General features: G+C 42.0%; 1 protein-coding gene across 7 annotated transcripts in view; it reads right to left on the reverse strand.

Annotated features, from left to right (window-relative positions):
• Positions 1-214: 214 nt before the first annotated feature.
• Positions 215-15,860, reverse strand: part of DOK5 (docking protein 5) — a 188,397-nt gene continuing 172,751 nt past the window's right edge. For 5 of the 7 annotated variants that reach the window (XM_033914414.1, XM_033914418.1, XM_033914419.1 and 2 more), the window contains one exon: positions 215-462. In XM_033914414.1, coding sequence (XP_033770305.1) covers positions 398-462 — 65 coding nt within the window. In that variant the 3' untranslated portion in view covers positions 215-397. Of the gene's footprint in view, positions 463-1,910; positions 2,018-15,860 lie in introns of those variants that run through there. The other 2 variants (XM_033914415.1, XM_033914416.1) reach the window with 2 other exon arrangements.

Genomic DNA, 15,860 nt, shown 5'->3' on the forward strand with positions numbered 1-15,860 from the left:
CCAACCATCACTGACAGAATGGATTACCAGCTGAAAAAATAAAGTGAAATGACTATGAAAACACATTGAAACATCTCATATATTTGCAACAAATTCCTAGGATACAAAACCAGTTGATCAAAACATTTTTTGTGTTTGTTCAACTTTAAAATATGAAACAAAAATGCATTGAATATATACATAACAGAATGATTCTCTTTTTCTTTTTTTTTTCTTTTTTTTTTTTGCAAAGGTTAAAAAAATTGCATCGCAGAATTAGTATTTCCAACGTGAGTATAGACTCTTGACACAGTCCTCCTCACCAATGTTCTATTTCATTTTCTCTTCACTTTAATAATCTTGAATCAGTTTGTCTCCAAACAACAGAAGCAGCTTCCAAAATCTTTTGCAGTCTTTATCAATGTTCTGATCTGTAGCTGGGGAACGTATCTGTCCGATGGAGCTTCAGTGGACTGGAAACTTCTTCAGCCATAGAAATTAAAAAGAAAGAAATGAAAGATCATTAATTCCTCTACTACTTTATCCTAGAGACCTGAGTCAGTAGAGGTAATGGGTTGGCCAATGAAGCTTATCAATAGGTAAAAAAGTCTTCATGGACAAGCAAAGATCTCCAGCGAGTTAGTATAACAAGGTTGGAATGCAGGAGGGAAGGACAGAGATGATAATCAACCAATCAGATTGCTTGACCTCACCTGGGTGAACTGTGCCCTACCAAATTTTTCTTATTCAGCATTATCAAGTAGAGGAAGATAAGAAATAAAGCTTTGGGGGTAATTCTATATGAAACTGCTTAGTTACATTACATTACGTTCTGACTTATATTTCACCAAAGCCCTTACAAGTTCATTTCTATTACTGGGAACAAACCCAGTTAAACATAGGGCTCCTTTTACGAAGCCGCGTTAGCGGCTTTATCGTACGCAACTTTTTAGCCTGCGCTAACCCCCGCGCTAGCTGAAAAACTACTGCCTGCTCAAGAGGAGGCGGTAGCGGCTAGCGCGGCTGGAAAATTAGCGCGCGCTCTTACGTGCGTTAAACCGCTAATGCGGCTTCGTAAAAGGAGCCCATAATATAATGACACATATTCAAATAGAACATTAACAGCAGAAGATGGTAAATTTCAAGATAATTTTTTTTAAACAAGAATGTCTTTAACAGTTTTCTAAAAGCAGCATATTGACCTACTGATCTTATTAAAATAGGGAGACCGTTCCAGATTAACCCCCTTCCTTTACTGACGCGTAGCGCGGGTTTCAGCGCCATCAGCGGTGATAACTGCTCAAAAGCTCCTAGGAATTCTAGGAGCGTCGAAGCAGTTACCGCCGCTGCCGTTGCTAAAACCCGCGCTGTGCGTTAGTGAAGGAGAGGGTTAAGGAGCCTGATAAGAGAAGAAAGCCTTCCATTGAACAAAAGTCCTAAATGTCTTTGGTGAGGGAAATTGGAGATGGACTTGCTTCCATGTAATATGGTCTGGTCTTCCTGCTAGTAATGAAAACATTTCCACTACATAATATAGTTAAAAGAAGAAAGGAGCTTCTCAATCTGTTATCTTCACTCTCTAGCAGTTTCTGTTTGTGGTTTTACTTTGAGACTAACTGAGATTAGCTGGATGGAAACTGGTTTGAAATGGATTGATCCTGTGCCTGTCCTCTAGCTTCATTGGCTCCTGGTTGTTCATTCAGAATGACAAAACAAAAATAAATCGAGCCAACTACTTTATTGGCACTTTTATTCATTTTTTTTTACATTTCGGAAATGAAGTGAAACAAGAGCTTGCTTTTTTTTTTTTTTTCTTTGTTTTAATGAATACCCATCCCTTTCAAATTCCCAGTTCATATTGGTTGTAGTACTCAAGACGTCCACTAGATGCCCTCCTCAAACAAAAGAAACAGCAGTAAGACCATTTTCAGAAGGTTTTGAGATGAATGAAGGTCGACAGATTTTTGCAAGTCTCTATAACCAGCATGATATTATAGACCAGTGAGTCTGACGTCGATGCCGGGCAAAATGGTAGAGGCTATTATAAAGAACAAAATGACAGAACATATGCGTAAGCATGGATTAATGATAGAAAGTCAACATGGTGTTAGTCAAGGGAAATCTTGCCTCACCAATCTATTGCATTTCTTTGAAGGGGTGAGTGAGCATGTGGTTAAAGGTGAATTGGATGATATTGTGTATTTGGATTTTCAAAAGGCAAAGTACCTCATGAAAGACTTCTGAGGAAATTAGAAAGTCATGGGATAGGAGGGAATGTCCTTTTATGGATTGAGAACTGGTTGAAAGACAGAAAACAGAGAGTGGGTTTAAATGGTCAATATTCTCAATGGAGAAAGGTAAATAGTGGGATTCCCCAGGGCCTCCCTTATTTTTTACAAAACAGAAAAAGCAGTTTTTAGTACCAGCTAGCACACTGAATGCTCTGCGCTGCTCCCAATGCTCTTAGAGTTCGTTGGGAGCAACTCAGAGTATTCAGCACACTGGCCTGTCCTAAAAAACGCTTCTGCGGTTTTGTAAAAGGAGGGGTAAATTTCCTGATGACACAAAGTTGTTAAATCACAAGAGGAATGTGAAAAATTGCAAGAGGACTTTGTGAGACTTGAAGACTGGGCATAAAAATGGCAGGTGACATTTAATGTGAGCATCTGCAAAGTGATGCATGTGGGAACGAGGAACCCAAACTACCATTGAAATCTTCCCTATGGACAGGTCAGGATTAACCAATAGGCCAAGTAGGCACGTGCCTAGGGCCCAAAATTGTCAGGGGGGCCCGATGAAGGAGGGCATCAACATTGTTTTTTCCAAATGGCGATGGGCCCCTCCAGCATCGATCGGCAACGCGGGCCCCCCCCCCCCCGATCGTCAATGCGGGCCCCACCCCAATCAGCAACGCAGCTCCCACCCCCATCGATGGAAAGTAAGACAGGCAAGCAACGCGGGTAAGAAATGCAACGGGAACAGTAATTGTGCAAGCGGTGCTGCTTGCCCAAAGCTTCCCTCTGACGCAGCTTCTTGTTTCCGCCTGGACGCATAGTGGGGTGGGGTAGGGCAGGGCAGGGGGCCAAGCTACTTGTGTGCCTAGGGGCCCTCGGCGAATTAATCCTGCCCTGCCTATGGAAGCCATGTTCACGCAGACCTTTGAGGAACATCTCGCAACATATTCATAAACTCAGAAAATATATCTTTACTCAACACCTTTAATGATCGCCCCATCAAATATGATTAAAACCAGTTGCGTACTAAAGGGGGGCAGTGTGGGGGGTTCACCCCAGGCCACACACCGTACCTCTAGCTTTTTGCCGGCACAAGCAACAACTCTAACTTGCTGCTTGTGCCAGTATTGGCTCTCCCTCTGACATCACTTCCGGGTTCCATGTCTAAGAAGTGCCATCAGAGGGATAGAGTGGGAGCCCACCAGGACAGTTAGGGAAAAACGCTTGAGTACCTGAGTAATTTGTAATCCGCATAGAATTACATAGGATATGTGGAATATAAATTAATTTTTTTTTTTAAAGGCAGGCAGCAGGTTGGCGATGTTGCTTGCATCGGGAAAGCTAAACAGGTACAGGGGAAGGGAAGGGGGGCGTGCAGAAAGGAGTGGCAGAGAAAAGCATGGGGAAGGAATGCCACCTCCCCAAGCGCCTCTCACCCTGACTATACCACTGATGAAAACTATTCATATACCTTTCCTTTCACTCCCAAAGTCTGTAGTTTAGATAACAATAGACTCAAATCTATAGAATCAAAAGCTCCAGAGACGTTGAGTGCTAAGCAAAAAAACCTGATTTTTTTAAACATAGAGTATGACGTCAGAAAGGGGCCGACGGCCCATCAAGTCTGCCCACTCACGAACCCTCCCTCCTTCGAGAATCCGTCTTCTAAGTATTCCTCTGGAGCGACCCCATCTGACGGTCCCATCGTCCTTTGAAGTCGAGCGTTGTGCTCGCTTCAACTACCTGACGTGGAAGACCATTCCATCTATCAATCACCCTTTCGGTGAAGAAGAATTTCCTGGTGTCCCCATAAAATCTTCCCCCCTTGAGTTTTAATGTGTGCCTTCTTGTCGCCGTGGGACCAGTAAGATGAAAGATTTCTTCCTCCACCTTAATGCAGCCCGTATGTATTTGAATGTTTCTATCATGTCCCCCCTTTCTCTGCGCTCTTCGAGAGAATATAAGCGTAGCCTGTTCAGACGCTCTTCATATGGGAGATCTTTGAGTCCTGAGACCATCCTAGTGGCCATTCGCTGAATTGACTCCATTCTCTTCACATCCTTTTGATAATGTGGTCTCCAGAACTGAACACAGTACTCAAGGTGTGGTCTCACCATGGATCTGTATAACGGCAGTATAACTTCAGGCTTTCGGCTGATAAAGCTTCTTCTAATGCATCCCAGCATTTGTCTCGCCTTTGCTGAAGCTTTCTCTACCTGATTGGCAACTTTCATATCTTCACAGATGATTACTCCCAAGTCCCATTCTGCTGCAGTTCTTGTTAGGTTTTCACCATTCAGGGTGTACCTCCTGCATGGATTTCCGCTACCAAGGTGCATTACCTTACATTTTTTGGCATTAAAATTCAGCTGCCAAGTACTGGACCACTGTTCCAGTAAAAGTAGGTCCTGTTCCATAGTGTTGGGCATCGTTTCGCCATCAGATTCTGACTTCTTTTATATAACAATAAACCATTTATACGGAGAGAGAATATTAGATGCATTTTTTAACTTAAAACTCTTTGGGGTCCTTTTACTAAGGCACTCTAACCCATTTAGTGCATGATAAATGCTAAGGTGCCCACAGAATATAATGGACCATTGGTTTGTCCCAGTATGTTCTTATGTAAATTAGTATATATAGGGGCAATTCTTGCCCTGGGATTGGTAGCATGGAATCTTGTTACTCTCTGGGATTCTGTCAGGTACTTGTGACTTGCATTTGGCCTTTAGGGAAAGAAGTTTATTCAAGTTTCAAATTTATTTAAAATATTTGATTTGATCGCAAAATCCAAATCCAATGCGATTTACATTTAGGGTTCCTTTAACGAAGCCACGTTAGAGGTTTAACGTGCATAATAGCGTGCACTAATTTGCTGGCTGCGCTAGCCACTAACGCCTCCTCTTGAGCAGGCGGTAATTTTTCAGCTAACACGGGGGTTAGCACACGCTAAAAAGGTGTGTGCGAAAAAGCTGCTAACGCGGCTTCGTAAGAGGAGCCCTTAGTTAAAAACTGGGTTAAAATAAAAAACAAGACAATTAGTACTATTTTAATAAAATAATACGTTTGAAAAAGGGAGGAGGAAAAAAAAGGAATAAATACAGTTCATAAACAAATAAAAAAGGGATAGGTAATGAAACAAGAGGTTGGGGAAGCTTACCCACTTAATTTTCACTTAGCAGTACTTCTAGTCCACTGTAAAATAATAAAATTTAAATGAATCAGTTAAAAGCATCCTTAAAAAGTCAACTTTTTAGGAGACTTTTAATCTTACTAAGTAATTTTTCTTCTCTTATGTTGATCGGGAGCGAATTCCAAATTTGAGGGGCTGTAACAGAGAAAATCACATCCCTCCTTGAATAAATTAATTTTAGCGAGGGGTCTACTAATAAAGATTTTTCTTCGGATCTTAAAGATTTTGTGGGAATATAGGGTATTAGAAATCTTTCTAAGAATGCAGGAGCTTTGTTTATTAATATTTTGTGCATGAGTAATGCTATTTTATATGTGATTCTGTGATTTATAGGCAACCAATGCTTTTCCTTTAAAAGGAGTTACATGATCAAATTTTTTTTCTTTTAGTGATTATTTTTATTGCGGCATTGTGAAGAATTTGCAGTCTACATATTTCTTTTAAGGTAGATCCCTTGTACAGGGTGTTGCAGTAGTCAATTTTGTAGATGACTAGCGAATGTATTAGAAAATACTGACTAGAGAAGTATAGAGACTCTCCAGCTGATAGTCTGCATTTCTTAACATGGGGCTTAGATGGCCATTCCTATAGTTGGAAAATAAAGCCAGTTCTGGAACACAGACGTCCACATTATGGGCCCCGATTGTGGAAAGACAGATCTGGATGAGCTAGAGTGGGCTTCAACGTCAACTCCAGTGCCAGGCAAACATCTGCAGTCTAATGAACAAATACACGTAACTTATATCACTTATATCACTTTCTTATCTCAGAGGGGACGGGAAGACATCTTGAGGTTGAGAGTGAGCAAAATGTTGCCAGTTTGCAACATTATCGGATTGTTGGTTTAATCAAGTATTTATTTATTTAAAAATTTATATACCGCATAAAAACTATGCGGTTTGCAAAATTACATGCAAGCATATTAAAAATGCTAAACATGGTTAAACAAGACAAACACAATTTGTGGTACTCTATTACATGTCAAACCTTCTTTGGATCGCTATAAAAGCTGGTTTTTCTTAATAATGACGGGAATAGCCATCCAGATGATAACACGTAACTGGAAGAGTTATGATTGACTTAATTATACTTTCTGGTGGGCAAACTTATGTTAGAGCTACAAATATGAGAGAATGAATACTGAGATTTGAGGATATAGTAGTGCATTTGAAAGGGTGTGGAGCCCATTGACATCATTTTTTGAGTCACAGTCGTTGTCATGTACCTTTTCTTTTTATCTGTCCTCCTTACACATCCAGGGTGGGAGGGAGGGGGATGCGAAAACATTATAATTATTATTCATTATATCTATTTTATTGAAATTATACATGTGGTTTTATTCTCATTAGTTAAGGGGAGGAGGGAGGGTGAAAATGTTTGTTGTTGACATATTTGTATATTTAAAGTGCTTTTGTTTGATTCGTTTATGTTTAAATTCACTGTATTGCACTGTTAATAATTGAAAACTAATAAAGATTTACAAAAAAAAAAAAAGGCAAACACAATAAAACATTAGCTAACGATATCATTATTAAAACCTTCTTTTAAGTTCATCCTACAAGATGGAAAGAGAAAATCCCATAAAAACATTTACACGACAGGAAAGCATTAACAGGAAATAGCATTAGCACATGAAGGCATTGACAAATAATTGCGTTTTCGACATTTTCTTAAAGTTCATAGCCTGAAACTGAGTAGCAGCAGGTTTAGGACAAATGTTAGGAAGTTCTGTTTCACACAGCGAGTGGTTGGCGCTTGGAATGCTCTCCCGGAGGAGGTTGTGGCGGAGACTACTGTTCTGGGTTTCAAGCGCAAGTTGGATGCACATCTTCTTGAAAACCATATTGAGGGATACGGGAAATCCGGGTCTCCTAAAAGGTGTACTTAAATGGGCCACCGCGTGCGCGGATCGCCAGACAGGATGGACCTCGGTCTGATCCGGTGAAGGCATTTCTTATGTTCTTATGTTCAGTCTCCCATCACAGAATCGCAGAATACCAGGCAGCGCATTCCAGAGCTTGGCACCTGCTACAGACAGCATTGTTGCCCCAATCTTAACACAAGAGACTAACATCTTACCCGCCAAACTCAACTTCATACTATTTTCAGATCTCAAACATATTCTGGGTTGATAGATTTCAAAAAAACTCCTTTAGTGCCATTGGAGAAACTGGATATAAGATTTGCTGTATGATTGAAAGAATCTTAAACTGTACTCTCTCCTGCATAGGTAACCAATGCAATTGTTTCAACATTGGGGTTATATGAGTCATTCTTGAAACCCCAGTAATCAAACTTGCGACAGAGTTAATTAACATCTGCAGTGCCCTCATCTTTACTCCCAAATAAAGAGAATTGCAGTAGTCCACTCTACTTAGTAATACTGTTTGTACCACACTTTTAGCTAGATTCATAAAGCAAACCGATCGTGTACCAATCGGTTTGCGACCCCTTTACAATCAAATTTCCATCCGGCCTGATTCACTTACCTCTCCTGCGATCCGCTTCGAATCCATGCATGCAAATGAGGTAAAACGCATGCAAATTGGACAGCGACCCGATTCAAAACACCAAATTTCCGATCCGACTGGGCTGGCCGATCACCTGAAGAAGCGACTGCTGGGGCCCAGTCGAAAACGTCTTTCCGACTGGAAGCCCTGCTCTCTGCCCTGCAATCTCTCCTGCCTGCTCGCCCCGAATGCTGCCCTGCTCTGCCCTACTTCTTATCTCTGTTGCTCGCCCTCATGCCGCCCTGCTCTGCCTCGATCTTCCCCGAATCTCTCCTGCTGCATCGCTGTTCTCCTGCCCTTCCCCGAATCTCTCCTGCCGCATCGCCGTTCTCCTGCTCTTCCCCGAAACTCTCCTGCCCTTCCCCCCCCCCAGCGAGCCCATGGTTTTAACCCGCGGGATTAAAGTGGGTTAGAACCTTGGGTTCGCAGGGCTAAAAACTAAAGTTTTAAGTTAAAAAAAAAGGTTGCGTCTCAGATGGGCTTGCGCCGATCCGTGCAGGCAGATGGGGGTGTTCCTCCGATCGCCCCCATCTGGATATTTTTCAGTCCTGAATTCATTGGACCTGCCCGGATCGGGCCCGATTGGGCAGGTTAGTGAATCCAGGCCTTTGAACCCTAAAAACCAAGTGCTATTAAAGGTTCAATGATGTTACCTTCTGGAGGGCGGTTGCTAGGACGTCCTGGTTATCAATTTTATGCAAATGACAGGAGCCCAGAGCCCAGAAATTATGAAGCATCAATTTGTTTTGCACTTGCAGAATAAATTGTGTTGACGGAAACAAAACAGCATTCACATATTTATATTATGAACGTCTGATTTGAAACCAGGCATTTAAAATCGCATTTAAATACAGCTAATGTGGTCTTTTTTTTTTTTTCTCCTGATGCCTTTAGAGCTGGAAATTGAAACAAATAACTGTTTTGTCATACACTCTAATTAAGACACACTCAGTGCGAATCCATGAATATTTCATGTTGCATAAGGCAGCTGCCTTGTTTACAGTGGTATCCAAGGTGGAAAACCAAAATGACCATTAGCACGTCTGCTCAGTTAGGTTTATTGGCTTTTGACACCTTTGATGTTCAAACAGTGTTTAAAAGCAAATTAAAATTAATGATCCCAGCAGCGTTTGCCACACTTCTCAGCTGAAGATGCCACATGCAAATCCCCCTATTTATCTTGCTAGAGATTTTTTTTCTCACTGGTTATGTTTAAACATTGATAATAACAATGGAGTTTAAAATGTGTAAATCTTTGGTATAAAGGGAGATGGGAACAGTTTATAAGGTTCTCAGTTTGTAGGGCTATGAATTAGAAAAATAGAGAAAGCTAACAGACTGTCATTACAATTGCCCTAGTGACAGGAAGACAGGTAGAGGTGTGCCAAGTCACAAAAAGTTCAGTTAGTCTTCGTTTAAAGAAGTTATTGCGATTTTTATATACTTTTCATGGGGGTTTTTTTTCCCGCACATTCTGTTTTGTTTTGTTTTAATTCCATTGTGCACCAAAACACTAAAGATCTTCACTATAAACGAGTTTTCCACGCCATGCTTACCTTCCTAGGAGCCAAAACTTGGAATGGCGTTACAGAAAAGACCAGAACTGAACCTTGCCACATCATCTTCCGAAGAAAACTGAAAACCCATCTGTTCGATACTTAATCTACTTTACCCTCTCTTCTCTCCCTTTCACTTCCTCCCTTCCTCCTCTCTCCCCTCTTTTTCTCTCCCCTTCTTCTCCCTTTTAATAATAATAATAATAATAACTTTATTTTTCTATACCGCCATAATCTTACGACTTCGAGGCGGTTCACAATGAAGAAAAGCTGTACAAACAGCGAATTACAGGGTAAGGTAGATAAGAGTACATTGGACGGTCAATGAGAGTACAAGGTGAGATACAGGGTCAGTGAATTACAAGAATCACATTAAGTAGCACTATATAATCAGCGAATTGCAGAGCGGATGTGGGTAAGAGAACACTGCGCGGTCAGAGAATTACACCTCCTCTTTCTCTCCCCCTCTTACCTCTCTTTACAGTCGCCTTGAGCCTGTATAGGTATGAGTGACGCAAAAATAGATTAGATTAGATTAGATAAATTGCTTGTATGCTTATTAATTCATAGGTACAAACATAAGAATAGCCTTACTGGGTCAGACCAATGGTCCATCAAGCCCAGTAGCCCGTTCTCATGGTGGCCAATCCAGGTCACCAGTACCTGGCCAAAACCCAAGGAGTAGCAATATTCCTTGCCACCAATCCAGTGGCTTCCCCCGTGTCTTTCTCAATAACAGACTATGGACTTTTCCTCCAGGAACTTGTCAAAACCTTTCTTAAAACCAGCTACGCTATCCTCTCTTACCACAACCTCTGGCAATGCACTTTATATTTTTAGATGCCATATAAACCAAATGAATGCAGATATGAATCAGTCTGGGATTCTAGCAAGACTGAAATTCAGCCAGGGGCAGTTGATGATGCTCTGTCTTACAAACCTTTGGTGGGGTTTATGAGTACAGTTCTAAGGACCTTTAAATAAGTCAATGTAATTTCAAGTATTCATGGCAAAATCTCCCCTTGACACTCTATAGAACAGGGTTTCTCAACTTAGTCCTTGGCAAACTCCAAGCCAGTCTGATTTCCAAAATATCCATAATCGGTATCCATGAAATATGCAGTAATTGCATGCACTGCTCCAGAGTATCACTTTGCTCTGCTCTTCCCTCCCTACAGACCCATCTAAAAGTATCACAGGCAGTCCCGGGTTAAGAACGAGTTATGTTTGTAAAGCTGTTCTTAAGTTGGATTTTAAGATTCTTGCTGCTTAGTTCTGCTCCCAGCTGACAAAAGGGCCAACTGTCCCTAGCCAGTGTTCCCTCTAAGGTACGGCATTCACAACCACACACTATTCTTAATGTGGCCATTCATCATTCCTAAATCTGCTGAAGGAGAATTGTAGAAGTCTAGGCCACAGGAAATACTGCTCAGTGAAATCAAATGAAGTCGCAACCACGTTCTTAAGTATGAGCTGCACTTAAGGGTATCTGTAACTTGGGGACTGCCTGTAGTTATTTCTTCTTTAGTGAATGCGGTGGCATTGACATGGGTGAGCTCTGAGACAACATTTGCTCAGGTTTCATCTCTCTCATGGACGTTGGGAAGAGGAAAAGCCCTTGCAGGGTCTGTGCACCTTCACGCTCTCACTACTGTTGCCGCCAGCATTATGGTAGAGTACGATACCAGCCACTGCTTCCAAAAAAGGATTTACGGTAAAGGAAAGCTCGGAGGGGACAAGATTGAGAAGATAAAACAAATAGGTTGCGAAGGATTGAGATTGTTAAGGTCAGAGGGAAGGAGGGAGGGTCAGACCATTTATGTTGTATCGTCTAAAGTTGGAAACCCTACTAATGATTGGCTGCATAAGTGGCTTCACCTAGATCTGCATTATTTAATATGTATTTCAGTATAGCTTCATCAAGTAACTGGAAGCATGAAGCCATTAGTCTAATCTAATCTTCTATTTATGCGTCACGCATACCTATACAGGCTCAAGGCGACATGGAGAGGGAGGAGGAATGGCAAGAGGGAGAAAGAGGAAGTAGGAAGAGAGAGAGGAAATTTGGAGAGAAAGAGGAGATTACTTGTCGAAGAGGTTGGTTTAGGGACTTCGGTAACTTCTGCAGCTCACCTGCCCCATGCCAGGTACGAGTGTCATTTCTGTAAGGAAAAACCCATTTGTAATTTGCTTTCAGCCGTGTGTTTCGGCTGATATCCATTTAAGCATCAACTGACAGCTTAATTACAGAAAGCAAAAGTGAATTAGTAACAGTGTTATTTATGATTCCGCCTAGAAGATGTAATTACTGAGATGAAAAGTGAACCTCGGAGCTCCTAACTGGAACTCAAGGGGCCGATAAATGGATCAGGGAAAAGAAGAAGGAGTTGACTGAGTGGTTCAATTGCAGTTTTCATTTTATAAGCTATACCACTGATGAAAACTATTCTTATACCTTCCCTTTCAGTCCCAAAGTCTGTAGTTTAGATAACAATAGACTCAAATCTATGGAATCAAAAGCTCCAGAGACGTCGAATGCTAAGCAAAAAAACCTGATTTTTTAAAAAGACTTCTCTTATATAACAATAACCATCTACAACTAGCTTAAAATGCAGCGGTAAGACTCATATATGGACTATGGAAATAGAACACCCGCAGCCCTACTCTACGAAACTACATTGGCTGCTGATAACCGCAAGAATCAAGTTTAAATTGGGCATCACTGCCTTTAAGATCCTATGAGGGAATGCCTCTGCCTACCTAACAGCTAAAGGCCCACTGTTTTGAAACTACTTTCAAATCTTAACTCTCCCTCACTGCTGTCAGATACCTATACCCACTATAATCTCCCCAACCCTGAAATGTCCTGTCTAAATTAGATTGTAAGCTCTTCTGAACAGGGACTGTCTATTGTATGTTAAAATGTACAGCGGGAGTGCCTCGCTTTTGCTCCCTCTCATTTTAGTTATCTACTTCATGTGAAATGTTTACCACCACGGGTGCAGACCTGTGGGGACTTGTTCTTATTTCCTGTACGAAAAATTTGGAAGCAACTTTGTACTCAGTTGGCTATTCGGTTTGACGTGACACCGTGTTTGCCTATAGCTGGTAATGGGGACTTTCTCCCTGGTATGGATCTTGGCGCTCCTCCCCTGTGGCATAGGAGGGATTTGTTTTATCTTTTTCATGTCCTACAGCCTGATGGTTCTCTCCAGTCCTTTCGGACGTTATGTGGTTCTCTTATAGACAATTACAACATTATGTCCATTCTCTCCCTGGTTCCGCTCTGACTGAGGAGATTAAGGAGAAATTGTCTGAAGTTTTTTGTTTAACTGCACAGGTTCCCATACCCTTGCGTTTTCACCACTGATTTTTGCAGGAGCTGGCTGGGGATTTGGACTATGACACTCTGGCAGCTAAATGGACACAGGATTTGCAGCTCCCCATCTCTGTGACTATGCTGAAGCGGAGCATTCTTCAAGGGGGCAAAATTATTGGTCTCTGCTGTGGAAAAGGAAGTTCTTGGTTCGGGCCTATTTTGCCCCCGTCAGAGCCTTTAAGGCGCACATACGCTCTACTGACACTTGTCCTAAGTGTGCGGCTCCCAAAGCTTCTCTGAGCCATTTGTTTTGGCTCTGCCCGGGCATCCGGGCCTATGGGAAATGCATTTGCATGCACATTAGGTCTCTTTGGAACTGTACTTGGGTGCCTACGGATACTTTTCTTTTCATGTTGAAACTTTCCTTGCTCCCTGTTCGCCCGGGTGCTGCTGCATTTGTACAGAAAGCTATCTTTATGGGCATCAAGACTATTCTTCAATGCTGGTTATCTCCGAATACCCCCACAGTGTCACACTGGCAGACTCAGATGATACAGCAGGAGGGGTGTGAACGCCTGGCTATTGCTGATATGGACTCTAAGCATGGTTCCCTTTATTTACGATGTTGGTTACCTTTTTGTTCTACTTTGACACCCACTGTACGTAGTCGGTTACTGAATTAATTTTTTTGTTCTGTTTCTGTTCTGTTGAATATTGGAGTAGCTGTTCCCATGGAAGGGAGGGTGGGTGGGTTGGGGAGGGTTTTTTTTTCTTGTGTTATGATCAACTGTTTGCTTGTTCCATTTCTTAGCTTCTTATTCAAAACTAATAAACAGATTTAAACATAAAATGTACAGCGCTGTGTACGCCTATCTGCGCTATAGAAATAATAATTAGTAGTAGTATTAATAGTAGAGTTGGCTGTCCTACTCCAGGGTGCCCCTAACATAGATACCACCAGAAATCTTTTCCAATTAAAATTCCCTGCATGCAACAATATAAAGTCTACCTGGCAAATTACCCTATCCATCCAATATCAATTAGCAAAATGCTAGAACCACTACCATTTACACCATGATCTTGTCTCATATTTAGAAAACATCTAAAAGCATTTCTGTACAAAGCCATGGGGCCAACCCTGAAGTAACAAACGGTAATTGTAAAAGCACATTCCTAAACTAATACAACTGCTGGGACATGGAATACTGCATCCAACACTGGTCGCCGTACATGAAAAAGGACATAGTACTACTCAAAAGGGTCCAGAGAAGAGCGACAAAAATGGTTAAGGGAATGGGGGAGTTGCCGTACAACGAGAAGCTAGAGAAACTGGGCCTCTTCTCCCTTGAAAAGAGGAGACTGAGAGGGGGACATGATCAAAACATTCACGATATTGAAGGGAATTGACTTAGTAGAGAAAGAGAGATTGTTCACCCTCTCCAAGGTGAAGAGAACAAGACGGCACTTATTAAAGTTAGAGGTGAAAAGATTCCGTACAAACAATAGGAAGTTCTTCTTCACCCAGAGAGTGGTAGAAACCTGGAATGCTTTTCTGGAGGCTGTTATAGGGGAAAGCACCCTTCAGGGATTCAAGACAAGATTGGATAAGTTCCTACTGGAACAGAACATACACAAGTAAGGCTAGACTCAAATAGGGCTGCTGGGCACGATGGACCACTGGTCTGACCCAGCAGCGACAATTCTTATGTTCTATCCAACAATGACCTACTAGTACTTGCAACTATATAGTTGAAACTATGACCTAACTGTATTGATAGTTATACTGATCTACTTGAACTAGCAACCCTCTTGAATGTCTATGTCAATCTGTCCATTGTCACTTCCTGGATAACTGACCCAACCTCTTGTAATCCGACCTTGAACTGAATAGGTAAAGGCAGAATAGAAAACCTGATTAACATAACATATAATTTAAGTTTATTATTTACTATGCCAATAGGCTTTGATAGGTCACAGTGGAATATATAGTTCAATAAAAATAAAATAAAAATTATTAAAAGAACTCCAGAATATGATTGAAAAGACCTAAAAACATACACTCAAGATATACAAACCAACCCCCGATCGCATATATCCTTCCCTTTATAATTCCTTTGCTGAGTGAAGTCATTAAACAAATTCAAGCAGCAAGACCTTGACATTTTTCATGTTTAACATCTTTTTAAATTTAATTTGGGAAGTTTCTGTTAGAAAAGAACTAGAACGTTTGTTTCATAAGCTAGGAATACACCCCAAAAATGCACCCCCCATGAGCAATATTCTGACACGACTTTGACACCAATGGAAAAGCTATACGATGGTCATTCACGGATTACAGAGATCTCCCAAGAACATATTGGATAGTCATGGAGGCCATAAAAGATGAAACACGATTATAGTATGCCTTGTGGGCCAACACCAACAACTTAAATGCCATTCTAGAAAGGATCAATAATCGATGATAATCTACTATAATAAAATGCTAAGCGCGCAAGCGCACGCTTACCTGCGTGGTCCGTGATCCCTGATCCGTAGGTCCGTGGCTGGCAGGAGTGCGCATGCACGCATACAACAGTCCCTGCGATCTTGTCAGCTCCCTTACAGATCATGCCCTGCGCGGCTCCCCCCTCACTCACTGTAAGGAAGTTCTTTGTCGGTGCATCCCACCTCCCACACCCCTCCTCGGCGCACCCGAACACCCGTTGACCCTCCCATCCAACTCTCCCATCGCGAGACAAGCAAAAACCTCCCAACTCCAGCAGCGTCCGCAGCACTGTAAACACGCTGCTTCACGGCCTTCAACTGCCTTGATTTCCTTTGCCGCGTCCCTGAGACGCGGCAGAGGAAATCACGGGCAGTAGAAGGCCGCGAAGCAGCATGTTTAGAGTGCTGCATATGCTGCTGGAGTTGGAAGGTTTGTATGTCGTCTCACGGTGGGAGGGTCAGATGGGAGGGCCAGTGGAGTCGGCTGTATGGCGGCGGCGGTGGTGGTGGTGGTGAGGGGAAACAACGGTTTTACTGCACAGGGGGATGGGAGGGAGGGAGGGATAGAAAAATGCCAGGTTCTAC

The sequence above is a fragment of the Geotrypetes seraphini genome, chromosome 11 (assembly GCF_902459505.1).
Source record: "Geotrypetes seraphini chromosome 11, aGeoSer1.1, whole genome shotgun sequence".
Taxonomy (NCBI): Eukaryota; Metazoa; Chordata; class Amphibia; order Gymnophiona; family Dermophiidae; genus Geotrypetes; species Geotrypetes seraphini.